Below are 27,961 nucleotides of genomic sequence, written 5' to 3'. Positions count from 1 at the left end.
ACAGTTTCCTGAGAGTAACCTCAAAACAGACGAGAATCAAAAGTCCAGATAAATGTGACTGTAGCAAATATTGTTGTAAAGCTCTTTTACTGATAATGGTAATTATCTCACTGGCATTTCCATATCCCTTCCAGGTCTCTGGTTTAGTTTGACCATTTTTAAAATCACAAAGCAGAACTGCTGTATGGCAATATTGTGTTTCTACAGTCATGGAAAAAATAGTAGTGCATTATTTTCTTCAATTCCTTGTTCATTTTAATGCCTGGTACAACTAAAGGTACATTTGTTTGGACAAATATAATGACAACAACAAAAATAGCTGATAAGAGTTTAATTTAATAGCTGATATCTAGACATTTTTCATGGTTTTCTTGATAATGATTTTGGTTATTATCAAGAAAACCATGGAAAATGTCTAGATATCAGCTCTTATATACACTGGAGGAAGAAACATTTTCACTGAGGCCTGAACTAAAACCCAAGGACTTTGTTTACTTAGGGTGCTTTCACAACTAACCTGCTTGGTTCAGTTAAAATGAGCTAAGGTCAGTTTGACCTGTTCCTGCGGTTAATTTGGCCTGCTGTGAAAACTGTCAATCAAACCCTGATCGCAGACCAAACAACTGAACTGAGACCACTTGAAATGGTCAGTCTCAGTCTGCTTTCTGGTGGACTCTCTGTGCTTGAGGTGAGCCATCCACATGATTTTAAGATAGCAGATATGAAAGTGCAATAAATCACAAGCTATAATAAATCAATCAACTGCTTGTGAAACCTAATCAGGAAATGATCTTAAAATTGAGCTGCACAATATTCAAATTCAAAATTCAATTCAAAATTACTTTGTTTATCCCCGAGGGGAAAATCAGTTAGTCTGTTAGCTCTGGAAGAATGAGACAGTCTGATGGCTGTAGGAGAGGAGGATCTTTTGTATCTCTCCATCCTGCAACGGAGAGAGAGGAGCTGTCCACTGCTGTTATTTTTGGTGCATAAAGGTTTTGTGTAGCGGATGATCTGGGTATTTCAAGATGACCTCCACAGTGTGTCCAACCTGGCTCCAACCACAGAACCAGCTCTTTAGACCAGTCTGTCCAACCGCCTTCATCTCTGTGTCAACACACTACCACCACAGACTGATAAAACATCTGCAGCATCTTACTACAGATGTCCAGAGATCTGAGCTTCCTTAAGAAAAAGAGGGGGCTCTTCCCCTTTTTGTAGAGAGAGTCTGTGTTTAGGGACCAGTCCAACTTATTATCCAGGTATACACCTAGATACTTATAACTTGGCACCACCTCAGTGTTCACCCCACAGGTATTCACTGTGTAACTTATTTGTGTAGTATCATAATTGTATGTCGGTTTGTGTTTTTCTCCTTCTTCTGTGTTCAGCTTCTCTCCCCCGGAGTCTGATGCAGCTAAAGAAAGTCTGGTTAACTCTACGTTTGTGGCCTGCATGGCGACCTGCCACTCTCTGACTAAAATAGAGGGCGAGCTCTCCGGAGACCCTTTAGACCTCAAGATGTTCAACGCTACAGGCTGGGTGAGACTGATAATGTTTACACCCAACGTGCTTAGTCACTGGCACCGCGGCTAGCCTGGATACCGATCTGTGCATGAATTATGCAGCACCACGCTCGTCTCCTTGGCAGAGCGAGCTCTTCTTGGCTAAAATGTTAAAGTCTGGTGCCGTGGAAACTCCTGCACAAACAGTAGACAATGCCACGATCTTTTATGAGCAGGCTGGGACTAAGGTTAGACTTAGTGTAATGGGGTGTATAAACTTAATTAAGATATTATATGATCTTGTTTTTGTTTAGATCCTGGAGGAGCCCACAGAGGAAGAGACCGCGCTTCACAATCCCATAATGCCCACAGTGGTACGACCTCCAAAGCACTCTGTCCCTGAAGCCAATCAGAACAATCCACTAACTCAGAACATGGTACAGTGACTCCAGATCAGTGCTTTTGTTTATGTCTGTAAATAAATATATTTGGAAGTTCTTGCTTGATCTCAGATTCTCACCATCATTTAATTTGATTTTTTTCACCAGGAGCTGTCTGAAATATCAGTAAGTTGTCTTTTTTTTTTTTCCATTAAAACTAGAGCCCGAACGATATGGGATTTTTGAGACTGATGCAGATACTGATTTTAGAGCGAGAAATTCATCATTAACTGATATGGTGGCTGATAAAGTAATTTTTTGAGCTGGAATGAAAATAAACCTTTTCTATGTGGATTGTGCACCAATTCCTCACCACTTGGAGTAATAATAGCTCTCTTGGTACAATGGCAAACATAAAACTTTATTAAATCATATTTAACATTGTTATACATTATTATATATTATACAAACAATGTATGCCAATTCTATAAATTATGACTCAAAAAAAGAGAATACATAGGAATAAAATGAATACCTCAGTAAACATCATTACTGTTCAGTTTCAGGTAATTGACGACTACTTAAAAAAAGAAGAAGAAGAAAAAGATGAATAGCTGATAGGATTTATAAATAATGTCAAGCGACATTTCCTGCATTATATATTCCATAACGGCACATACACCGATACTGACCGTCCTTTACCATTATCGGCCGAGAATATCTGTCAACAGATATATCTGTCGGGCTCAGTAAATGCTTTGACACAAATACGAGAGTTGCCGAGAGTTAAGTCCTTTTAAGTTCTAGGTAAAATACTGGGATAACCATTCAGGAACATGCATTACATTCAGGAACATTTCCATCTTTTACCTTTTCACACGTGCCGTGGCAATGCTGGAATAGATGGAGCCCAGCCCAGGGCGGTAATGCAACACTTATAGATGCCAACTGTCACTTTTCTATTTAACAACTTAAGCCATCTCCTGACTGTTGCTTTGGAATTAGTTTTTCAACTCTTAATGTGTCTTTTGCTTCTCAGGCCTGTGAGATCGGTATTGTGCGTCAGTTCCCTTTCTCCTCGGCCTTGCAGAGGATGAGTGTGGTGGTCAGGAGGCTGGGGGAGAGACACATGAACGCCTACATGAAAGGAGCTCCGGAGGTTGTGGCCAGTCTCTGCAAACAGCACACAGGTCTGACACCTCTCCTGTATGCTGACGGTTTGAGGGGGAGATTTCCTCCTTTAATCGCCAAGTAAGATAAGATAAAATAAGATATGACTTAACTCGCAGTGGGGAAATTTAGTTGTCACAGCAGCTCAAGATAGAGAAGACAGAATAAAGAACAAAAGAATAAGACATATATATACATTCTATACACATTATATACATACATTTCTGGTATTTGGCATTATTAACCAATTTAGGCCTAAATGCCTGGAAAAAATACCTGTAAAACCTCTGGGCGATTTTAAAATAACCCCCTAAAACCTGAAGTTTTTCTGGAAATTTAACAGAAGTGTCAACGGCTACTAAATAATCGATTTTTCAGCCTCTGTAGCACATTTCAGCCTCTGTAGCACTCATTAGCCTCTGTTATATTTGAGCTCCCTCCGCTATAGTCGTCTTCCGCCACGATTTCAAAGTTCTGGAAAAGTTCCATGTTGCATTGCAACCACATGTATTCTGATGCATTTCATTGGCCAAGAGACCGAAAATAGGTGGAAAAAACTACAAATACTACAAAACGACTTATTCGCTTTCCCAACTTTAATGGTAGAATAATGCAACAGCGCCCTCGGTTTTAATGGTAGAAATGTGATAATGCTTTCCCAGCTTAAATGGGTTAATATATAGTTTTTGTGTTTGTTTGGTTCCTTGAAAGTACTTTGCATTTACAGAGAAAAATATTTTAGCATGTTAAATAGGTTGTTGCATGTAATGGTAGGGACATCAATGAATAATTATATTTAAATATATGCAGAAACATATACAGTATAGAGTAAGTGGTATGTCATAGATAATATCGAAAAAATACAGAAGGCCTAATGTGGTCGGATGTAAACAGAGATATTGCAAATAAATAAACCAGTAAAGTGACCTGGTGGAACAAACAGTGCTGTATTATGCAAATAGATGAAGAAAAGTTTTTTCTGTGTTTCTTCCCTGACTATGAAACAAATACACTCATCTACTACAGACCAGACTGACAGCTCTGTGTTTCTCTTCAGTCCCAGAGAGCTTCACAGAGACTCTGGAGACGTACACCAGGCAGGGCTTCAGGGTTATTGCTCTGGCACATCGACAGCTGGAGTCCAAACTCTCCTGGCACAAAGTCCAGAGCCTCAGCAGGTACCTCTCCCTACACAGATAACACTCTAGAGTAAATGTAGCTACTGACAGATAGAGCAGTTGACTAATTCATTTTAAAACAGATTCTGATAAGTGAATAGTTGTTGAAGTAAATTTGTATTTTCAGCCTCTTAAATAAGAAGATATCGTACTTTTCTCTTTTTTATACCATAAAAACAGACAAAATGAAACCCTTGAAGTCCTCTCTTTGGACTTTGAGCAGTGGTGGAAGAAGTATTCAGATCCCTTAATTAAGTAAAAAGTCCTGCTTTCAAAACTTACTGAAGTAAAAGTACAAAAGTATCAGCATCAAAATGTACTTAAAGCATCAAAAGTAAAAGTACTTGTTATGCAGAATGGTCTCACTCAGATTGTTATATATTTTCTAAATATATTACATTGTTTGTATTGATGCATTTATGTAAGCAGCATTTTACTTTCTCAAGGTAGGGCTCATTTTAACTACTTAATATACTGTTATGAGGTTTAATAAAAAAAATAAAAAGTGTAATTGCTTTAAATGGATCATGTTTTTCATGTTAAATCTCAACCTGAAGAGTAACTAAAGCTGGCAGCTAAATGTAGCAGACGAGAAGTATAAAGTTACATGGAATGGAAATAAGTAATGTACAAGTAGCTCAAAATCATACTTAAGTACAGTATTAAGTAAATGTACTAAGTTTAATTCCAGTTTTTACCACATCCCGTTTATAGACCAAATGATTAATAAAGAAAATAATCAACAGATTAATCTGTTTTTTGCTGATGCAGATTTTTCTTTCCATTGCAATGTCTGGAGGACTTGCTCTACTGATAACTGGACACACATAGATCAAATTACGTAACATCCAAATATTTACATTGCTGCTACAGCAGAGCAGAAAATGTTCCAGTTTTTGAGGACACGAGTAAACGTCAGTTTAGCTTCCTCAGAATCACACTGCAAACTGTTGGCTGGACTGAAATTCAAGCGTCCAGCAGCATTCAAATATACATTGAACAGACACTGTACATACATTAAAAATAAACTAAACCTATAAATAATTAACCTCTGATAAATCAGAATTTACATGAAAACCTTTGCTACAATATTTAAACATTTGCAGAGAAATTGGACATTACTGTGAAATTAATCATTTGCAGGAAATTCAATTAAATAATGTGCAGATAAATTATACATTTGCAAAGATGACCAAAACATAGTGCAAAAATGTTAAGTTAAAGGGTGTAACTGTGTTCAGGGCCTCGATATTAATGAACTATTTGGTAATCTTGCTGGATTTACAAGCCCTCATGACCCCTTTATTGAAAGCCACAAATTCCTTCCTGTTTGTGGATGTTTGCTGTCATCATGATAAATGTAGAAAATAGTTAAATAGAGCAGAAGCAGATAAGGTAGGAACGATATTAGCGACAATAAAATTATTTTAATGATGGTAAAATGTGTGATTTGTTGCTTTTAGGGACCTGATTGAAACCAACATGGATTTTCTTGGTTTGATCATCATGCAGAACAAAATAAAAGAGGAGACGGCTGGAGTTTTATGTGAATTACGACAAGCTAACATCCGCACTTTGATGGTCACGGGTAAATCAGTTTAGTGACTTTATTCCACTTGTTTTGATGTTGTTACCATTACAGTGATGGCTAATTTGCTGTGTACCGAATACAATCGGGACATTCCACATCAGCACGTTCTCTCTTGTATCTTCCGTTAGGTGACAACATGTTGACGGCGATATCCGTGGCTCGGGACTGTGGGATGGTGCGTGCACATGAGAGGGTCATTATTGCTGATGCTGCGCCTCCCAAGGATTTCCACCCTGCTACCATCACATGGCATTACACTGAAAACCCTGCTCAGACCAACAAGGACAATGAGGTGAGACACAGAGTAATGGAATAAAATACTATACACCAGTGGTGGAATGTAACTAAATATATTTACTTTGTCAAATAAGAGAAAATTCTCAGTCTATTCATCTCACTTCAGTCTTTTTATTTCTCAACAATGAGAGTCAAACCCACAAACTGACCAACAAAGTATTCAGTCAAACTGAACTGAACTGATATCAAACATGTATGGACGACAACAAATGCAGCATTTTCTCAAACTTTCCTCAACTTTAAGCTTCACTGCTCTGATTTTTTTTAATGAAACATTATAAAAAGCCTAACTTTGCAGCGTTATGTCGACAACTTCAAAATACGACATCCTAACGCATATGGTGCCTATAGATTCCTTAGATCTTCTAGTTTCATATTATCTCCAGTATATTCCTAAAAGTGAGGCCGCTACGGCCTAAAAAAACAACAAAAAAACAGTGAAAATACTGACACTAAATAAATGCTAAATATTGATACTTGGCGGCCACGTATCGATATAATATTGCCACACAAAATATCGCAATACTATGCTGTATTGACTTTTTCCCCAACCGCTACTGTCACCAACCCAGAAAAAAATCTAAATGACTTTATTTATCCCTGAGAGGAAATTCAGTTAGTCTGGTAGAATCTCTTGAAGAATGAGACAGCCTGATGGCTGAAGGAGCGAAGGATCTTTTGAATCTCTCCGTCCTGCAACAGAGAGAGAGGAGCCGTCCACTGCTGTTTTTTTGGTCCATAAAGGTTTTGTGTAGCGGATGATCTGGGTATTTCAAGATGGCCTTGAACATGTTGACAGGTCATCTCTCCACCACCTCCTCCAGTGTGTCCAACCTGGTTCCGACCACAGAACCAGCTCTTTAGACCAGTCTGTCCAACCGCCTTCATCTCTGTGTCTGATGCTGCCTCCCCAGCAGACTGCAGCATAAAACAACACACTACCACCACAGACTGATAAAACATCTGCAGCATCTTACTACACATGTCCAGAGATCTGAGCTTCAAGAAGAAAAAGAGGCGGCTCTGCCCCTTTTTGTTTCTCATATGCATCACCGACACTGCTGACAAAATAATCCGACTCCCAACACCCAGTCTCACAGAACTGAACAACAGGACCATCTCACGCATTGGAACCACAATAGAAGAGGACTTTACACACCCACTTCAACCAGGACCTCACCCCACTGCCTTCGGTCGGAGGTACCGAACTATAAGCTGTAAAAGGATCGCCTTGGAAAAAGCCTGATCCCTGCAGCCATTGCTGCTCTAAACAAAAGGGCGCCATGAGCACAGAGTGTAAAGTTGATTTTAATGTAATGTTTATTTGTCATGAGTTGTGTGATGTTGCTGCTGATCGTCTGTGTTATTTGTTGATGTTCACATTTACAGTGCTGTGAAGATGAATTTCTCCCTTGGGACAATAATCGAATCTAATCTAATAAGATCACAGAGATATCACACTGATTAATATTAACATTATGTGCAATATAATTTTTAATATATTATATAATATTTTAATATAACTTTATATTACATCCTGCCATGTCATTTCAACTTCACTCACTTTACTCCTTAGACACTTTATTTTTAATTTTTATATTGTTATATTGGTTTATTTATATTATATATTGTTATTGTTACCTATTTTGTTCTTTGCTTTTCTTATATTATCCTATATTATGTATCCTATATATGTTTTGGAGGCTTTGGAGCAATCTGGAACCAGAATTTATAATAAAGTTCTATCTTATCTTGTCTTATCTTATGATTAAATCTTCTAAAATTCATGCAAGATAATACAGTGCGGTAGTTTTCTAGCCTGTAGTGATACTGGCTCATCTTCTTCTCTCTTTCAGACTGTGGAGATAAACCTGGAGGACGGGATTTATGACAAGCAAGTAACTCAGCAGGAACAGAGCTATCACTTTGCTGTGACGGGCAGAGCCTTCGCTGTTATCACCGAGCACTTCCCTGAACTCGTCCCAAAGGTACAAGCTCATCTTTAGACACATGTTCGGCTCATTATTTTACAGAATAAACTACATTAAAGCACAAAAAGCACAAATAAATACAAAACATTCTCATAACAATTACAATAAAACGTAGATGATACAAATGCTTGCAGCTTAAGGAAATATGGCCGACAATGGCAAGCATGTCCTTATCACGTGAGCATAAATAAAACAATAATAACGACATTATACAACAAAGACAAACAAAAACTCTGCACCATTAGGAAACAAACAACAAAAATAACTTGCAAAACATAGAAATACTCCTTATTTCTCTGTCACTCTGGCTCTTCTTCATGTGCGTACGTCAACAAAAACAACCCTCCTAGAAGCGGCGAACAACAGTTCAGCTATTGCCATAACTAATTAATTAATTAATTCTACAAATATGAACTTAACTATTTATTTATTTCCTTAAATGTACAGGTACATCTCAAAAAATTAGAATATTATGAAAAAATTCAATATTTTTTGTCAATCATTTACACATTACACAGAGTGAAATATTTCAAACCTGTTTTTCTTGTAATTTTGATGATTCTGACTTAGAGATAATGAAAACCCAAAACTCAGTGTCTCAGAAAATTAGAATATTGTGAAAGAGTTCAATACTGGAGTCCACAGTCAGTGGTGACTTGGGGCCATGTCCTCTGCTGGTGTTGGTCCACTGTGTTTTCTGAAGTCCACAGTCAACATAGCAGCCATCTAGCAGGACATTTTAGAGTCTTCATGCTTCCACAAGCTCTTTGGAGATGCTGACCTACTCAGCTGACCTGCACCCCATAGGAGTCTATGGGCTGTTGTCAAGAGGAAGGTGAGAGACACCAGATGACCTGAAGGATGCTATAAAAGCAACATGGCGCTGTAGGCTGATCTCCTCCATGCCACCAAGTATTAATACAGTAATTCATGCAAAAGGAGCCCAACCAAGTATTGAGTGTATAGAAATGAAGATACTTTTCAGAAACCTGACATTTGTGTTTAAAATATCCTTTTTCTTTAGTGATATTATATAATATTCTAATTTTCTGACACACTGAGTTTTGTGTTTTCATTTTCTGTAAACCAGAATCATCAAAATTACAAGAAATACATCCATCCTATTTCACTTTATGTGTAATGAATCTATATAATATACAAGTTTCACCTTCTGAAAAAACTGACATGTGCCTGTATTAACTTATTTATTATTATGAAGCTATTAAATGAACTAAAATTATTTATTATTTATAAAACTGCTTCTGCTGGCAGTTACACAGATTAGTAGTTGTCCTTTAGGTTTCAGTATTACCTCACTGGCATCATGCTGTTTTGGATGTTGCTGTAAATCTTTGTGTGTCCACTTGGGGGCGCTGCAGATCGCGCTGAGAGCCTCCGTGTTTGCCCGCATGGCTCCAGACCAGAAGACTCAGCTGGTGGAAGTCCTGCAGAGCATCGAGTGAGTCTCTCATTTGTTTGTGGCTTCAGTTTGAAATCTGTTTGAGATCATGTGATTATAAAGATTCATCAGAGACAGATGTGATGCGTTCACTCACTGTTGTTTTTCCAGCTACACTGTTGGGATGTGTGGTGATGGTGCCAATGACTGTGGAGTAAGTAAGGGCCGTCTTTTTTTTTTTTTTTTTAACACTGTTCAGATTATACTCATATGCACCACCATTACAATTCAGCATGTTTTCATAAATAGAAAACGATTACAGCAGTGCAACAGTCCAGTTCCACCCTAAGGCAGCGGTTAGAGGAATATCTGGTAGATGGATCAATAAACAGAATATCAGATTAAATAGAACTGTAACTGTACTGTAATATATATACACTACAGGCCAAAAGTTTGGAAGCAAGATCAAATTTGTACAAAAAAAAAATCATAGTTTCATTGCTATACTTTGCAACAAAATAAACGTGATTATTATATAAAGAGTCATTTATTAGAACACATTTTTACTATGGTTATCAGGTCTTTGGGTTTTTATTGCTTAGACTTTGTGTATCCTTCTGTCCTTAATGTATATATCTGAACTCTTGTTTCTTTACTCATCTACTTCATATTTAGCCATTTCTGTGGTAGTTTGTCATAGATACGAACACAGTTGAGATTTATTGGGATTTTTGTATCCAATCTCTCAACAGCCAAAGAGCTAATGCGAATAATGCAAACTGTGATTTGTTTTTTACTTTTGCACTGAAGTTGTGACTCTTCCAAATCTTCTCAACCCTAAAACTAAGCCCTTCTTTTCTTTTGGTAACATTTATTCAGCAATGGTCTGGTAACATCAATGTATACCTAAAGGTAAATTGAGGAAAATGGTTAAATTCAATAAAGGTAAAGTATGATCATGCAGTAAACACATCCAAAAATGTTAGCCACCATGAGAGGATTAAAACAGTTAGTGCAGGCTTCTTCTTCTTCTACTAAATCAAGGTTTCCCTGTCTGTATGTATGTGATTTTTTCCAAAGGTGTCAACATCTACCTAATCCAAAAAGTCACATTTGGTCTACTCATCTTCTTCCAAAAATAAGGCAATTGATTTTTTTAGCATGTAAAAGGCACAAATCTATCAATATCTGTCCATTCAGTGTATATGTGTGACCTGTGGGATAGGATCCTAACATAGAAAGGGCAGGGTTCATCAAGCAATCTTTTGAGATAACCTTTTTCAATTGCCTTTTCCTCCCAAAAAAAATTGATTTTCCGACATTGCCACATGCAATGAAATAATGTCTCCTTTTCTCCCCTACATTTTGTGCACCAGTCTGGGACACTACTATCATATTTATTTATGTTCACTGGTGTGATTTAAGTTTGCATTGTCCATTTACATTGTAATAATCTTAATCTTGAGTTGATTGTCTGAGTGTGAGCTTTACTAGAAATATATTTCCAGTCTCCTGGGGAGATCTCTATTCCCAAATCCTCTCTCCATCCCATCCGTTTATCATCCGAATTTCCTTGTGCATATGACATTAGCAAATTATGCAGTAAGTAAGGGTCTTCGGTAACGCTTTATAATATAAAGCCAAACCATTAATTAACAAGTAATAAGGCATTGTTCTCGCTTTAGATCCGGTAGTTGCAAAATGCATAGTGAACTTATAGTTAACTTATAATAGATGAGTAATAAAGTATATTTTAATATCAATAAGCAAACAAAATAAGATTAATAAAGGCATGGCAAAGACATAATGGGTGGGTCATGGGTGTTTGTAATGCCATTATTAACACTTATATGAGCTTATAAACACACAATAATGTTAATAAGCATCTTGTAAGGACTTACAAGGGCCTTATTACTTGTTAATTAATGGTTATTACAAGGGCCTTAATATAAAGAGTTACCGGGTCTTCTTATTGATAATATAGGAATGCAACATGATTCATATTAATTCAGCATCTCACTTCGTCAGGCTTTGAAGAGAGCTCACAGTGGGATCTCTCTGTCGGAGCTGGAGGCTTCTGTTGCTTCACCCTTCACCTCCTCCACCTCCAACATCTCCTGCGTCCCCAACCTCATCAGGTACAAACTCACTACTGGTGGAAAATCATTCAGAATAGAGAGTTTGACACTTCAGAAATGTGCTAAAATAAAAAAAATTACAAATTGTTTTGCATGTTTTCAGACTTTTCCACATCAGTTCTGACTCTGATAATCTTTAATTTTCTTGCTGGAATCGATCAGGGAGGGTCGAGCCGCCCTCATCACGTCATTCTGTGTTTTCAAGTTCATGGCTCTCTACAGCATCATCCAGTACCTCAGCGTCACTCTGCTCTACTCGGTAAACACACTGCTGACTTTATAATCAAGGTTATAACAGTCTTGAGTTTGAACTACTTTTTATTTTAGTATTTGAGTTTAATTTGAGTTACTTTAAGTTGGTTTTCAGAGTTTAGTCTAAGTTTAGTTCTACTTTTATCTATGTAGTTACATTTTTTTTAGTTTGGACCTGTGTAACATAACAAGTTTACACATCTATAATTACATACAGTGGTGGAATGTAACTAAGAACATTTACTCATGTACTTTACTTAAGTACAATTTTGAGCTACTTGTACTTTACTTGAGTATGCAACTTTATACTTCTGCTCAGCTACATTTAGCTGACAGCTTTAGTTACTTTTCAGGTCGAGATTTAACATAAAAAACATGATGCATTTAAAGTGATTACAAACTTTCATAAATGAAACCACAAAACAGTAAATTAAGTCGTCAACAATAGCCATACCATACAACATTATTTTTGATACTTTTGATCCTGATACTTTTGTTCTTTTACTTCAGTATGTTTTAAATGCTGGACTTTTATGTGTAGTGGAGTAATTTCACAGTGTGGTATTAGTACTTTTACTGAAGAAATGGATCTATACTCTACTGATCTCTACTTCTTCCACCACTGATTACATGTATACAAAATACATGACTGGAGAATTGTATTGAAATGGTGAAATAATGTTTAATCCTCACGCTTCTCTACCGTACGATGTGGAGTGAAACTGGAACTTCAAGTCTGTTCAATTTCTGTGGTTCAGTGTCACGAATGAAATTCATGTCAATTAATTCTGCTGCTCTGTAATTATGTTTATTTCTCTTTCGGATATTGTAGATTCTCAGCAACTTGGGAGACTTCCAGTTCCTTTTCATCGACATCGCCATCATTCTCATCATCGCCTTCACAAGTGAGCAGCACGAACAACACCAATGAATACTTTTAATCAATGATTGAGTTCAAGAGGTGTTGGATGAAAGCAATCACATATGATAACTAGAGGTGGGGTAAAAGTCCATACAGTATAGTATTGCTATATTTTGCGTGGCAATATTGTATCGATTCATGGCCGCCAAGTATCCATATTTAGCGTTCCGACAGTATTTTCGCCATTTAGGTTGGGGCTCACTTTTAGGAATATACTGGAGACACTGGTATCACGTGAAACTAGAAGATCTAAGGAATTGTTGTCGAAATAACACTGCAAAGTAATGATGGTTTTAGCTACGTGCTTGAGCCACTGGAACCAGGTATGTGTCTCCGTCATGACGTTATTTCACAGACACAGTCGTATCAAAGCTATTCAGAGCAGTGAAGCTTAAAGTTTGAGAAAATGCTGCAGTTGTTGTTGTCCATACAGGTTGGGGAAAAAGTCGATACAGCATAGTATTGCAATATTTTGCGAGGCTCATTTTTAGGTATATACTGGAGATTCTGGTATAATATGAAGCTAGAATATCTGCGGAATCTAAAGGCACCATGTGCGTCAGGATGTCGTACTTCAAAGTTGTTGAAATATTGCTGTAAATTTAGGCTTTTTTAATGTTTCATTCAAAAAAATTCAGAGCAGTGAAGCTTAAAGTTGAGGAAAGTTTGATAAAATGCTGCAGTTGTTGTCGTCCATACATGTTTGATATCAGTTAAGTTCAGTTTGACTGAATACTTTGTTGGTCAGTCTGTGGGTTTGACTCTCATTGTTGAGAAATAAAAAGACTGAAGTGAGATGAATAGACTGAGAATTATCTCTTATTTGACAAAACAATCCTTGATTGAATTTAATTTTGTGGACACAAGCGCAGTTAAAATTGCAATATATTGTATCGCAATACTCACCATATCGCAAAATGCTTGAAATCTCAATAATATCGTATCGTGACTCAAGTATCAGGATAAAATCGTATCGTGGGGCCTCTGGTGAGTCCCACCTCTAATGATAACTTCTACTGACACACAGTAACTTCTGTCTTCAGTGAGTCTGAACCCGGCGTGGAAGGAGCTGGTGTGGCGCCGCCCGCCGTCCAGTCTGATCTCCGGCCCGCTGCTCTTCTCAGTTCTGACCCAGATCCTCACCTGCCTCACCTTCCAGGTCCTGGCCTTCCTCTTAGTGCGACAGCAGAGCTGGTATGAGACGTGGACGCCTCAGTCAGAGTGAGTAACGTCTGAAATCAGCTCCTACCACACGACCAATCAGTAAATCACTGGTTGGTAAATACATGTAAATGTTAATATATACAGTCTTTTGTCTCGGCCTGCTGTCCAGCTCTGCTGACCTCTGTTCACTCTCACAGGGAGAACATCTGAATAAAACAACGGCTACACATTATGCTCTCTGTACACTTCTCCCTGGTTTCAAATCTTTGCAGTGCTGCCCACATCTCCAACTGAACAAAAATGAATCTAATGTGAAACAAACTGACATTTCAGGTGGATGGTCAGGCTTTGTTCACATTGTGGTTATTTTTTTGCTTTGGGTGGTTAATTTGGCCAAAGAAAAAAAACAGATAAAGGAAAAAATATTTCTTGTTTGTCCATCCGATCATTTTTGTTTTTGTTTGTACATAAATCCAAAAGTATTGTTTATATTATTCATTTATGACTTTTTTTTTCTACAAAAAAAAAAGAAGAAAAAAAACTTCAAGCAAAACAGCTCTCAGTTAGAGTTAGAGTTTCAAGAGTTCAATATCTAAGAAGAATTTATACAAATCCAGTCTATGCATAAAATTTGCATATCAGTTAGTCCATAAGCATTTTCCAATGTGCCATAAATCATCCAATTCTTTAATTAACAAAAAACAATTTTTCTCATTTTAAGCTTGTCAAATATCTATCATTATCAATGACACAATCATTTATATTTCCAAGGTATATATCTTTGCACATGACGGAATGCCTTTAATTGTAACATGTACGTTTTCCCCAAATAATTGATGTGAAAATGAAACTGTGTTTGTAGTTTGCCTCCATCAAATTAGTTGTACACTTGTTTTTATTCACATATTATCTGCCTGGCAAATTGATATATACAGTAACATATTTTATACACTAGAGTGCAAAAAAAGACTGAGAAGATTAACAAATTTAAAATGTTTTCAGAGGTTTGTATTGTCTCCTCCTGCAGTGCCTGTAACGTCTCTGGCTCCAGCGTCGTTCACAATCCGAATGTAACGAGCCCTCACGACCACAAAAACATCAGGAACTACGAGAACACCACCCTCTTCTACGTTTCCTCCTTCCAGTATTTGGCTGTGGCCATTATTTTCTCCAAGGGGAAGCCCTTCAGACAGCCGAGCTACAAAAACTGTGAGAGTCATTCAGTCCCTGTTGAAGTGATGAATTATTGTGTGGATTATTTTCAACACAGAACAATTTTCACCAGGTCACTTTACTGGTTTGTTTGCACTCTCTGTTTACATCCGACCACATTAGGCCTTTATTAGGCCTTCTATATTATTTTATACATTATATATGTACATTTACCACTTTTAAATATATTTCTTCTTTGATGTTCATGCTACTCCATGCAACAACCTATTTAACCTACTTACCATGCTAAAATATATTTTCTCCAATGTTGAATATCTGTAAAAATGTGAAGTACTTTCAGGAAACAAACAAACTCTAATCATAATGTTACTTGCAAGTTGAAAATAACTTTCTTCTGTGTTTTTGTTTCATCAGGGCCCTTCATGCTGTCCTGTATCGGCCTCTATACTTTCCTCCTCCTCATCATGCTGTATCCTGTCCCTGCCATCGACAGCTTCCTGGAGGTAAACTTTTCTAAGCTTTAATAAAGGTCCTGGCTGTAGATTTTAAACTAGGGATTAATTCATTATCGATTAATGGTCGTTAAATATTGGTCGATCACGTGGAATTTTTAACCGATCTTTTATTTTGCCCATGTATGCATGTTTTTATACATACTGGAGTATATATAAAAAACTCTTGCATTTCTGTGTGTTTTATAATTGTTATTGCAACTTTCAGTTTGCAAACTGTAGCTTTATCCAACTTAATTCTCAGCTCATTGGCTTATTCGCGGCCACGTTCCAGTTCAGTGATTACTGGAGTATGTGTAAAACATTGCGATTAATGCATTAATTGATCGTTAACGTTATAGATGCTCGAGTTGGCAGGTTTCTTCTAAACACCCATCCCTATTTTAAATTATAGAACACAAGAGTTGTTACATTTGAAAGAAGAGAGTAACGGTGAGATGGAAGCTGCATGAAGTTGATGTTGTGTGTGTGTGGTGTGCTGCTCTGCCTCTGTTCAGATCGTGTGTGTTCCCCATGACTGGCGCGTTACACTGGTCATCATTGTCATAGTGAATGCGGCTGTGTCTTTCATGCTGGAGGTACGCTTTAGAGACATCACACCCTACAAGCTCTCTGTGACTGATCTCCTTTTTTTTAAATTAGAAAGCTGTGATTTGCATGCATTGATTTTTCCTGCTGAATGCATCACTGCCGAATGAATTAAATCAAGTGAATCGTGTTTTTTCAAAGTTTCCTTTTGAGTTATTTCTCTTGTGGCTGTAACCCAATCTTCATCACCAGCTTATTCTCAAGTTTCCGCTGAAATCTCCTGTAGATTTTGATCCTTGACATCATCTTGCGGAGGCTAGTTTTCAGATGCAATCAGGGGGTAAATCGCCCCACAGAGCCGCCCTCTGCTGACACACCTCAGGTTGGGAAGCTTTTGACTTTTCTTTTGCTTTGTGTGGTTTCACTTTATAGAAAAAATTATGCTTATGTACTCTTTCCTGCTAATAAAAAGAAAATTATGTGCATCATCTTGCAATATGAATTAAATCCAGTGGTGGAATCTAACCAAGTACATTAACTCAAATAATGTACAATTTTGAGATACTTGTACTTTACTTGAAAATTTTCATTTTATGTATCTTCTTGTATACTTCTACTCTACTTCATTTTGAGGCAAATATTGTACTTTTTACTCCACTGAATTTAGCCGACAGCTAACAGTTACTTTTTAGGTTGAGATTTACCATATTGACATAAGAAATTTAAAATGATTATGCATTTAAACCACATAAAAGTATATTAAGTAGTTAAAATTAGCCCCACCCCTGATGAAAGTAAATTAAAGTTTACATAAATGCATCAAAAATAATAGAACAATTATATATTTGGACAATCTGAGTGGGTCCATTCTGCATAGCGAATACTTTTACTTTTGATACTTTAAGTACATTTTGATGCTGAAACTTTGATGAAACTGTTTTATTCTATTTAAACCTCATAACAGTATATTAAGTAGTTAAAATGAGCCTTACCTTGAGAAAATAATTAAAATTAAAATGTTGCTTACATAAATGTATCAATATGGATAATCCTATATTATATTTGGAATATATAAAGCAATCTGAATGGGTTCATTCTGCATAACGAGTACTTTTACTTTTGATACTTTAAGTACATTTTGATGCTGAAACTTTTACTTCAGTAAGTTTTGAATGCAGGACTTTTACTTGTAGTGGAGTAATTCTGCAGTGTAGTATTGGTACTTTTACTGAAGTAAGAAATCTGAGTACTTTTTTTTTCCACCACTGATTAAATCTAAATGAATAAGATGTTTTGGTGACAAAACCTCCTGAAGAGGCTCATTCATGCATTTAGCAGAGATGATTTCAAGTTTCTAATGTTCATAATTAACGTGTTCCCAGATGACTAACGACCGCTGGAGCCCAGCCTTTCTCTCCTGGTTGTTCTGTCGGAAAAACAAGCCACCAAGGGTTCGCTACATGCACCTGGCTCTGGAGCTGCAGGATGATGCCGAGTGGCCCCCCAGACCCTCCGCCGTCACCTACGCCAGCGATCCACAATCCCCACTATCTGCCCCTCTCTGACACCAACACGGCTGACAAGTAAACTACTGCACAGACTGAACCTTAAACCTGAGCTGGAGCTGAGCTCAGAGATGTGATGGATGGTGTTTGCAGCTCCTCTTACTGTGAGCTGCTCACACCTCGTCCCAATAGACAAACACTCTGCACTTGGATTTTAGCTGTACTGTTGTGTCATACCGCTGAGCCACAGGCCTCTGTTTAAAGTCTGGGTAAAATAAAATCAATTTGTACAGGTACAGAATCATAGCTGAAAACATGTAAAAAAGACTTAAAACCATACATGACTGAATTTTGGAGTTAGACCATAAAACTGTTGGGCGTGTCTAAAATCACGGCACGATGACACACTGGAGCTTCCTTATCATAACTCCGCCCCCAACACTATATAAGTATCAATGGTGGCTAACGTTGCTACATTTAATTTGTATCAGCGGTCATAGCAACAGAGGTTACAATGTTGAATTAATATCCTACATACACTACAGGCCAAAAGTTTGGAATGAAGGACAATACAGGCCAAAAATCTTTTTTAAGAAACAGTATGAATTCTGTGGATTTTTGGATGTATTTACAGCACGATCAGACTAGTTTAATTCAATTGAACCATTTCCCCAATTTACCTTTAGGTATACATTGATGTTACCAGACTATTACTGAATAAATGTAAACAAAAGAGAAGAAGGGCTTAGTTTTAAGGTTAAGAAGATTTGCAAGAGTCACAACTTCAGTGCAAAAGTGAAAAAACAAATTCAATTAACGAACTGTATGCATTATTCACTTTAGCTCTTTGGCTTTTGAGAGTTTGCCTATGAATATAAACGAATGCCTCGTATATGCCATGCTGTTGTTAAAGCCAGAGGAGGTTACTTTGAAAGCAAAGTCTAAGCAAGAAAAACCCCAAAATTGTTGTACAAATTTAATCTTGCTTGCAAACTTTTGGCCTGTAGTGTACGCACTAATACTGGAGCATTTTATGAACCGTTATTGTCTACGGGTGGTCGCGAGGACCTCAGATCTCTGCACTGCAGCTCACCCGAACAGAAACACAAGATTTACTCTCTGTGGTTTGTTTGGCACGAACATTTTGAGAGATGCAGAGAGCCAGTTTGAAAGCAGCAGAGAGTCACCGGAGAAGTCAGATATCAAATATCAGGTTTCAGCGCCTTCAGCAGACACGCCCCCAGCGTTTCAGTGCAGAGAATACGGCTTATGTTTTCACTATTTTATAACCAAATTTTTTACCCATTGCGTTTTTTTTTCTGAATCAAATTTGGCTGGATGTTTAATAACACATTTTTCTATGGTTTGAAAAACTCAGATCACAAACAGTACTGTGCAAAATAAGAATGCTTTTAAAAATAGAAATGTTAATCATTTATTTTTATCAACTAATATTATGCAAAGTGATTGAACAGACGATCGATTTAAATCAAATTAATATTTGGTGTGACCACCCTTTGCCCAAACCAGCATCAATTCTTCAAGGCATTTTTTCCACACTTGCCTCAGACTTTTGCACAGTACTGTACATATTTTTGCTTTACCCAGACTTTAAGGAGTAGTTCAACTTTTTGGGAAATGTTCGCTCCCTTGCAACATTAGATAAGATGATTGATTCCACTCTCATATCTACGGTATCAATCTTCTCATCTAACAAATGAGCATATTTCCTAAAATGTCAAACTATTCTTTTAAGATGAGTGGAGGTCTTAACTCGCTACATTGTTCTTCACTACCGATGGCAACCTAACTACAACACTTGACATGTGTGTCAGACAAGTCTTTTTTTTTTTCTTTTATTATCTGAGCCAATATTTGAAAAAGTTGTATTTTCCCCATTCTGGCATCATCCAGATCCATTTTGTTCAGCTGCTGTCCATGAATCTTTCTGCTTCACTGTGAATAAAATAATAGAGCCTTCCACTAGCTGCTAAAACCTAAAAGTTGTAAAACAGTGTTAGGTCATATGGATTCAAAGAAACACAGGACACACTTAAGGGCTTTTTTTTTTTTGCAATTTTATGAACACATCTGGTACAAAAAACATTCCTTTGCTGCATTTCAGTCTCAGAGTTGCTTTCGGTTGAAATTCTTCCTGTGGAAGAGAGAAGCAGAAATTTCTATGTCCCTTTTTAAAAATGTTTATTGCCGGTGTGTGTGTGTGTGTGTGTGTGTGTGTGTGTGTGTGTGTGTGTGTGTGTGAGAGAGAGAGCAAGAAATTTGTTAGTTAACAAGAGAACTAAATAATTTCCATTGATTGCGTTCTAAAATCTTTACGTTCTGCTTCTCAAACTTTCTATGTCAATGAAACGTTTGCAAGTAAAAATAATGACACCGTTTAACATCACTAAGGTACTGTACATTACTGATAATGTTTTAAATGATTAATGAATTAATCAAAATGAATCAGAGACACTTGCTGCTGTGACAATTGTGTAACAGTTGATTTTAACTTTTGATTTTTATATATTTTTATGTAACTGTTTACAGCTGATGTATTTTTCTAGTTAAAAATGAAATAAATGGGAAAAAAGATTAGAATTAGTCACCTAAATTTCTCCTTTATTGCCACAGAAATAGCATTTTTTAAAGATAATTAAAAACAAACAAACTGTAATCCAGTATTTGTACTTGTTTTCTTATTTCAGTAAAATGTTTCAGTGTCTGTCAACAAATATCCCTGTGTTTGCTCAGCAGAAGTCCCATTACATTTCCCAATAAATCTGTATATTAAGCCACTCTTGCGTGCTTCGTGGGGGGCTGACCTTGGTCACACTTTTTCAGCCAAGACTTACTGATCAATTATGGGCTTTCCCAGCCTCCTCGCTGCCTGGCATATGGGCGCTTAAAGGCGCGAGAGTGGAGGAGAAAGAGGGGTATCATTTCATGTGGAGATCAGGGCCTATAGGCAGTGAATGGGTGGATTTAGGGGGGACTGTGAATAAGGGAAGGGGGTCCTCGCTTGTACCAAAAAGAAAAGAATCTCCCACAGATCAGGGAAGAGCCTTTTTGGGAATATTCATGATGAGGATGAGGAGGCATCATGAATTCATGTGTGTCTCCCTGACTTGCACGGATCATCTTTTCAGTAAACACCGATGTGTGCAGAGCCGCTTCGGACGTCTTGCTTTCGATGTTTGCGATGCAGTTTGGTGGATAGTGTTGCCTCTCCACAAAGCAATATGGGTTTTTGTGTACTCTCTGCTGTATTCCTTTTGTATCAGTAGAGCAACAGATGGAGAGTGGTGGAGACACATAAAGAAGCTAAAACACACAGCCTTTCTTCCTCACAGCCAGCTACTCGCTCTGAAAGATTTTCTCAAGCTTGTGCTCAGACGTGTGCTATTTCAAACTTTTCGGACTTCATCTCCTTTCTCTTTTACCCCATACGTTTTTTTGTCTGAGTCGTGTACTTTCAAGATTTGGGCCTGAGCACACAGTCTTTGTTTACTGTTTCTTTCCTCACAGCAGAACCCACAGAGTGATCAGACCTGCTCAGAATAAATTGTCGAGTAACGGCCACTGTTGCACACTTTTGTGCACCGACAGTTATCATTTCAGGTGCTTTCTCAGCGCGCCTCGCATGCTTTCACTTATTCTTCATAAAGTCTGCAAAATACTACAATCTGCTGCTGCTTCTCTTGATCTTGTGGGAGCTAATAAGACTCTGGTTAAAACTTTACTTAAAGTCGGTGTTAAGGTATTGTTAAAATAAAATGGGTTGCACTAACTACCCAGAAGTCTCCTCCTTAAGGTTTCCTAAAAATGTCCACATAAATATTTAAGATTTAACAATATCCCTTACAGTTAGTTAAACTGTTGCACAAAAGACCTTAGGTGCCAAAGTAAAGATAACAACTCGAGGTTCTTCTGACTCTATCTTGACCTCAAGATGGCCAAGTTTATAGTGATAAATGAAGAAAATAAAGGCATCTCGAGGACAGTGGTGCACAACTGGGAAAACTGAATATATGTCCTTAACGCTGAGCAATTCATTTTACACTATAGATTTGAGCGGGAATAAATTCATGATCTGTCCGACTGTCTAGAGTTGGATCACTTTGTTTTACAGCTGTGCACTTCCAGCCACTTTGCACTTAATGATTGCTTTATGGTTTTATGCTGCAGGATCTTTCCAGTCAGAAATAGTAATAATAGTAATAGTTGAGGTATTTAATGTCCACAGAATATTCGGTGTACCTTGTCATTAACTGAGTTTTAAACAACCGTAACTGTCTGCTGCTGAAGTTAAACAAGAGAAGGATGAGTAAGTGGCGCTATTCTTTAATGTTGCAACTTCCTGTCGGGTTGGTAGTGGGAGCCTGCTTTCTTGTATTGTATTCCTAAAGGAGTAAAAGCTTTTTCTCCTCAGAACAATTTGATTTTCTTGACTTCTTTCTTTCGCCATCTTTTTACTGTCTATAAGCCAATTTGTGGAGTGATCACAGTATCACATGGAAACTAACTTTTACAGCTGTAAAATCTCTTTCAATGCACTAAATGCCTTAAAGGGATAGTTCTGACTTTTTGAAGTGGGGTTGTATGAGGTACTTACCCACAGTCAGCCGTTTCACTTGCGTAGGAACATGGAAATTCTATGGATGACAAAAAGTAGTGCCAAAAGAAACTTCTGTGGATAGCAAATAAAATCAGTGGACATACTGTTAATATAGCGTACACATCAATGGGTGTAACATTTTTTGGGTGGGCCTTTGTTTAGGTGGTTGAATACGTTTTGAGAAAGGCCCCATCAGCAGTCTGTTTGCTGGCTGGTTCACACATCTGGTTTTCACATCTACTGCAGTAATACACTAACTGTAGGTAGGTACCTCATACAACCTCACCACAAAAAATAGGAATTATCCCTTTAACGTTTTTCCTTACCAAGAGAAACCTCTTCAGGGATTCTTTGCCGGTCTGTCCCTCAGCTCGGACCACTGAAGCCTGTGTCATACTAAAGGAAAAAGCTTAAGTTGTTTTATGCGACCGGCCGCTGGTCTTGATTTATAGTCGGGACACAAGGCCGACCTGATGCTCACTTACGGTTCGCCTCATTTTACAGATGACACAAAGGCACCCACGTCTGCTAAAAGGTCTGTGACCCACCAGACGGTCACAAAGCCCTTCTCCTCCCTCCTGTCCCCTAGGCATGGGCTCCTTCCCCGGGCCCTTCATGGCGTCCCTGTCCCCCTTCCTTTATCAGTCCTCCCAGGCCTGAATGGGCTCTGTGGTTGGTCAATAAATTCAGTGATTCAGGGGGTGGACAGTTGCAGCCGTGTTAACGTTTGTTCACAGGCTTGTCGGAGGGACGGGCCCCGCCCCGCGGCTCTTTGTCTCCCGTGGTCCCTCAACAGGTTAGAAGTCAATGGAGGGCCTTGTGCGGAGGTGGCAGGGGCATGGATGGAGCCGCCTCTCACATGGCGTTCACACAGGGGGAGGACCGGCCCGGATCACTGTGACACTTGTTAGCGTGGGGCCACACAACATTCCCCGGGTCGCCTCTCTCGCTGTCCCTCGAGGGCCCGTGCGATATCCAGCGCTTTAAACAAGCTAATGGGTGAGGCTGCAGAGTTGCGTCGGGGTAAGACGATCTGCACTCAGAGTCCTGGAGTGACCGCGCTGAAAAGAAGTACACAAGTGTATCTTACCATCTCAGTTTACAGATCAGACTCACAATAAAAACGAGGTCAAGCCTTCATTTGGTGCACAATCTGTAGTTTAAATATATACCAGAATAGCATTAATGCACTTTGTGGCCCCCGAAGGTGCCACAGTGTTGCTGAGTTATGGCCGTTTTCTCAGGCTCAGCTGGGCCGAAGCATGGGAACAGCCACACTGGGAGAAAAGAGACAGAGAGCCATAGATAGAGCAACACACAAACAGAGGAGGGCTTTAGGAGACAGAAAGCAGCGGACAGAAAAAGACGCACAGAGACTGAAGAGGGACTTAGAGCCATGACTGAAGCCTAACTGTCATGAGAAGATGAGAGTTGCCATGGCCACCCAGGAGCCACCCAGCAAGCATGTGAGCAGGGGAGGCACGGGGGGCTCGGGGGTCTGGGCCCAGGCTGGTGGATCACATGCACTAACCAGGGATTATGTGCATAAGTGATGAGCACTAAGCCGGCAGGTGAAGAAGGGAGGCCCTGGGACAAGGAGCGCGCCATCCCTCAGGACAGCTCCCCCTGTAAGGAGCAGGAACTTTTTTTTTTCCCAAGTGAGGCTGATCTCCCGTGTGAAGGGGACTCAGCCAGAGGTCCTCGAGTGCTGAAAGGGCATCCCCCAGGCTGCTTTCACAGCGTAAGTGGCCAAAACGCTGGTCTTGTGAGTCATCTTGAGTGGCAAGAATGGGCCATCTTCACATTCATAAATCCCAATGCAAACACACTCATGGATATGGACTAATCTTGGATGAGGATAAGCACCACATGGCAGTGCATCAGCAGGGCTCTTGTTGAAGCTTTTAGACTTGGCGCTGATATAAAACGGCCCATTTTACGATCTTTTATCCATCAGAAACAAAATTTAAAGACACAGTTCATCCTTAAATTACTTTTTTTTTCTCTGTAGGGCTATTTATCAATCTGGATTGTTTTAGTGTGACTTGCAGAGGGTCTGAGACATCCACATTCTCTCAGATATAATGGGACCATATGGCATTTTGCTTGAGATGCTCAAAGCGCCAAAATAACTTAAAAAACATGTTTCCTTATAGAAAATCATGACCCTGTTACTCAAGATAATCCTCAGACTTTGATGTCAGCAGTTTCATGTAGGAACTATTTTCTTTCTAGTGTAGTTCTGCTTACATCAAGGTTTTTGGATCATCTTGAGTAACCTGGTCATGATTTCTGAAAAAATGTTTGCTTTTTCTTTAAATTTTGGGTGTCCCTTTAAGCACTCGCTAAGTTAACTTTACAGTATATTCACGGCCTGGTTTTATACCCAGGATCAACAGGTTCAGAGGTTGTTTTGCTGCAGGGAATCAACCCTCATAATATCCATGGCCTTACAGGAATGTGTTTGAACCTTGATGGCACAAAGGAATCACATTCCCATGGTCCACAGAGAGAAAATACACGGTTAACCAACCTCCCCCCAACACCTTTTCAAGACGATAGTATCCCTGAACATATTAACATGTAAATACACTTAGATACTTTGACAATGCACTGAAATGCATATAATCTACATGCTAACTAGTCCTTTAAAGACTTTCCACTGCTGAATGTGGTTTGGGAACACTTTCATGTCTGGGTTTTAAAAATTAAATGTGAGGCCTCTCTTAGAATCTCTAAAAGCGTTTTTCAATTTGATGAGGGATAAGGCGATGACTGGGCTCCCTTTTCAAAGGGGGAGACCCAGAGTTCAATAAGACTTCAGTCTCATTGCCTTTGCCTCCAAGTTGAAGATCTAAATGCTGGCTTTTTTTTTAAGAACCCACCACGTTAGGTGACAGATGGCAGGTTGTTATGCTGAAATACCAGTTGCTATGGTCCCCTTCTCCTCCGCAGCTTCACTTGCAACAGCTAAGCATCCTCTCTGCTGGTGTACTGACTTGGAATAAGCTGACTTGAGGTTGTTGTTGACAAACATGAGCCTAGATGAGTCTCCTAATCTCCCGCTCCTTTATCCGCTCTTTATTGCCGTATAAACAGGCCTGAATACGCTAAAAAAACTAAACCTCTGTTTTCAGCCTTCTCTTATCTCACGCAGGGTTTAATCTAACGCCCTCTACCCTTTTTACATCTCTGCCTCCGCTAAATTCGACCATATTTTTGATTCAGCACGTCACCATGACAACCAGTTATTTCCCATCCTCGAGCCCCCCCTCCAGCTCCTCTTCTCCATTGATACCGCTGCCTCCCCCTTTCCCCTTCTTTTTTTTGTCCAAATAAAACAAAGCACAGAGTGAATGCGCTCTGAGGTAGGTAAATGTATTCAGTGACATCAGCCAGGACGAGTCTATTCTGCCGGATTCCTGTACCACTTGTTTCCAGCCTTGTCTGGGGGCCGGACACTCTGTTGGGTCCATTGTCCCACGTGTATTCCACACAGGCCCGCAATTAATGGAGGCCTTGTCTAAGGCTTCTGGAGCAGAAACTGCTGTTGGGGAGGGGGACAAAAGGCGGGCAGAGCCGGGGGCTGGGAGTTGCTAAGGGAGGGCCCCCCTTCTCTCTTTAAGGGGGAATTCAAAGGGAGAAGGAGGGACGGAGAGCGAGCGGAGCGCTGGATGAGATGTTTAAGTGATCCCCTCTGTCTGTGCCCTCCCCTCCTGGCCTGAGATGTTTTCATACCAGCAGTTGAAAGGAGAACCTTCGCTGTATTTGATGATGAGGATGGTCATTTCACTGCCGCTGCCGTGCCTGATGCTGGCTGGAGGAGAAAGCAGGGCCACAGCTCTCAGACCAGGTGAAGATGGAAAAGAGTGTGGCAAGTGATCCAATAACATAATGGTTCCACATCAGACAGATGTCTTGATGATTTATACCATCTCTTCTGAAAAACTGCAGAAAAAAGTTCCCTGAGACATTAAAAAGTCTCTCAAACACAACAGCAATGTGATCAAATTAAATTACTGACAACAAATAACACTGGGCCTCGTGCAAGGACATTTTCATTATTCTTACCTTAACTTTCTCTTACATTATAATGGATATAGAATATTTGAACTCAAAATCACTTCCATGTCATGAAATATAAAATACATTTGTGAATAAGTGCACATGACTCCTACAGCAGGTTTGGACCACTCATAAATTGTGTTTGTGCCTATGGAAAATTCAAAATATGAGACACTTTGTGAATTGGAATCTCTGTGTATGAGAAGTTCTTGCATGAGGACCACTGTCCATATGAAATGCACATCAACAAATATTTTACACAAATAATCAATCATGTGCAGAATAACATTATTTCGGCGCCGCATATCTTTCCTCCGTGTTCTCATAATGCTTGAATTATGTCTTTACTGGTCATATGACCCACTACACTGCACAATCAAATAAAACCTTATATAAAGAGCACTACATTTTCAACCAAACATTACATACATCTTTAAAAAAAACATTATTATATTTGAATATTTTTAATGGCTGTATAAACTCATATAATCAGGAAATTATGATGATGATATGAAACATATAAATTAAACACCTCGTTAGAATGCCTCTCTGAGACGGCCACTTAGTCTGATGAGTGAAAACAACAACTTTATTTTCCTCTTCGCAACCTGCTACATAAACTCAAGTCCTTGGCAGGTATAAGGGCTCAATTTATCCACACCCAAAAATTACTTTATACTAATAACATGAAGAATCTGGCTCAAGTTCTCTCTATCTCTCTCTGTTTTTGTAATTAGTAGTTTATTGAATTTTTATTTAAACACATGTTTGGAATTAAAAAAACAAACAAACAATAGAATTAAACCAGCACAATGTAAAAAAGAAATAAAATAATGGAAAAATATTTATAAATATGTTCAAAATAATAATAAAAAATAAAATGAAAGTTAAAAATAAAAGAAAATAAATGTTCAAAATAAACGTTCAAAATAATAATAAAAAATAAATAAAAGTTCAAAATAAAAGTTAAATAAATAAATATATTTATAAAAATGTTCAAAAATAAAAGTTAAATTAAAAAAATGCAGATGATCCTGGAGTTAGAAGTTGATAAAAGTTAAATAGAAAATAGAATAGTAATAATAAATAGAATAAGGAGCAAAACAAAAAAAAAATAAATAAAATAAAATTATAATAATATTAAAAAATATTAAAAGAAAAAAAAAAAGAATAAGGAGCTTGGCTTCTTTTACACTTATAAAACGGAGTCCAACTTATTTGGATCAAAGTTTAGGATGTTTATATCCAAACCCAGAATAATTGATGTCAGCTTGTGCTTATCAGTCCCATGCTGGACCCTGATAGCTCTCTAACCCGTCCTGCTCTCTCTGGAGCCTCCCATCGCTGTGGTTCCCACACTGATACAGATCAGAGCTGCACTATAAACCTCATGTCCACATCACCATCGGCACAATAAAGGGCTGTTTGTGGCAGAGCAGCAGGCTCGCTGAAAACACCACTGATAGGATGTAATTTATTGTTGCGTGGCCTCTTCTCCACAAACCCTCTCATCTGCTGCGAGCAGAACCTCGGGGCTGTTTCAAAGGAGCATCTTGTTAAAACATCCAGTCAG

At 38.5% G+C, this 27,961-nt stretch overlaps 1 protein-coding gene across 3 annotated transcripts in view; it reads left to right on the top strand.

Moving 5' to 3' along the window:
- Positions 1–20,503, top strand: part of LOC131980300 (polyamine-transporting ATPase 13A3-like) — a 36,131-nt gene extending 15,628 nt beyond the window's left edge. For 2 of the 3 annotated variants that reach the window (XM_059344509.1, XM_059344511.1), the window contains 19 exons: positions 1,392–1,542; positions 1,820–1,942; positions 2,054–2,071; positions 2,925–3,075; positions 4,113–4,233; positions 5,697–5,821; positions 5,953–6,116; positions 7,978–8,109; positions 9,492–9,571; positions 9,683–9,725; positions 11,540–11,649; positions 11,812–11,908; positions 12,734–12,806; positions 13,867–14,044; positions 15,015–15,196; positions 15,575–15,663; positions 16,170–16,250; positions 16,487–16,582; positions 17,583–20,503. In XM_059344509.1, coding sequence (XP_059200492.1) covers positions 1,392–1,542; positions 1,820–1,942; positions 2,054–2,071; positions 2,925–3,075; positions 4,113–4,233; positions 5,697–5,821; positions 5,953–6,116; positions 7,978–8,109; positions 9,492–9,571; positions 9,683–9,725; positions 11,540–11,649; positions 11,812–11,908; positions 12,734–12,806; positions 13,867–14,044; positions 15,015–15,196; positions 15,575–15,663; positions 16,170–16,250; positions 16,487–16,582; positions 17,583–17,765 — 2,197 coding nt within the window. In that variant the 3' untranslated portion in view covers positions 17,766–20,503. The remainder of the gene's footprint in view (positions 1–1,391; positions 1,543–1,819; positions 1,943–2,053; positions 2,072–2,924; positions 3,076–4,112; positions 4,234–5,696; positions 5,822–5,952; positions 6,117–7,977; positions 8,110–9,491; positions 9,572–9,682; positions 9,726–11,539; positions 11,650–11,811; positions 11,909–12,733; positions 12,807–13,866; positions 14,045–15,014; positions 15,197–15,574; positions 15,664–16,169; positions 16,251–16,486; positions 16,583–17,582) is intronic. The other variant, XM_059344510.1, reaches the window with a different exon arrangement.
- The last annotated feature ends 7,458 nt before the right edge of the window (positions 20,504–27,961 follow it).

This window comes from Centropristis striata, chromosome 11, assembly GCF_030273125.1.
Source record: "Centropristis striata isolate RG_2023a ecotype Rhode Island chromosome 11, C.striata_1.0, whole genome shotgun sequence".
In the NCBI taxonomy this organism is placed as follows: domain Eukaryota; kingdom Metazoa; phylum Chordata; class Actinopteri; order Perciformes; family Serranidae; genus Centropristis; species Centropristis striata.
Note: the sequence above shows the minus strand (reverse complement) of the source record. Positions and strands in the feature narration are given on the sequence as shown.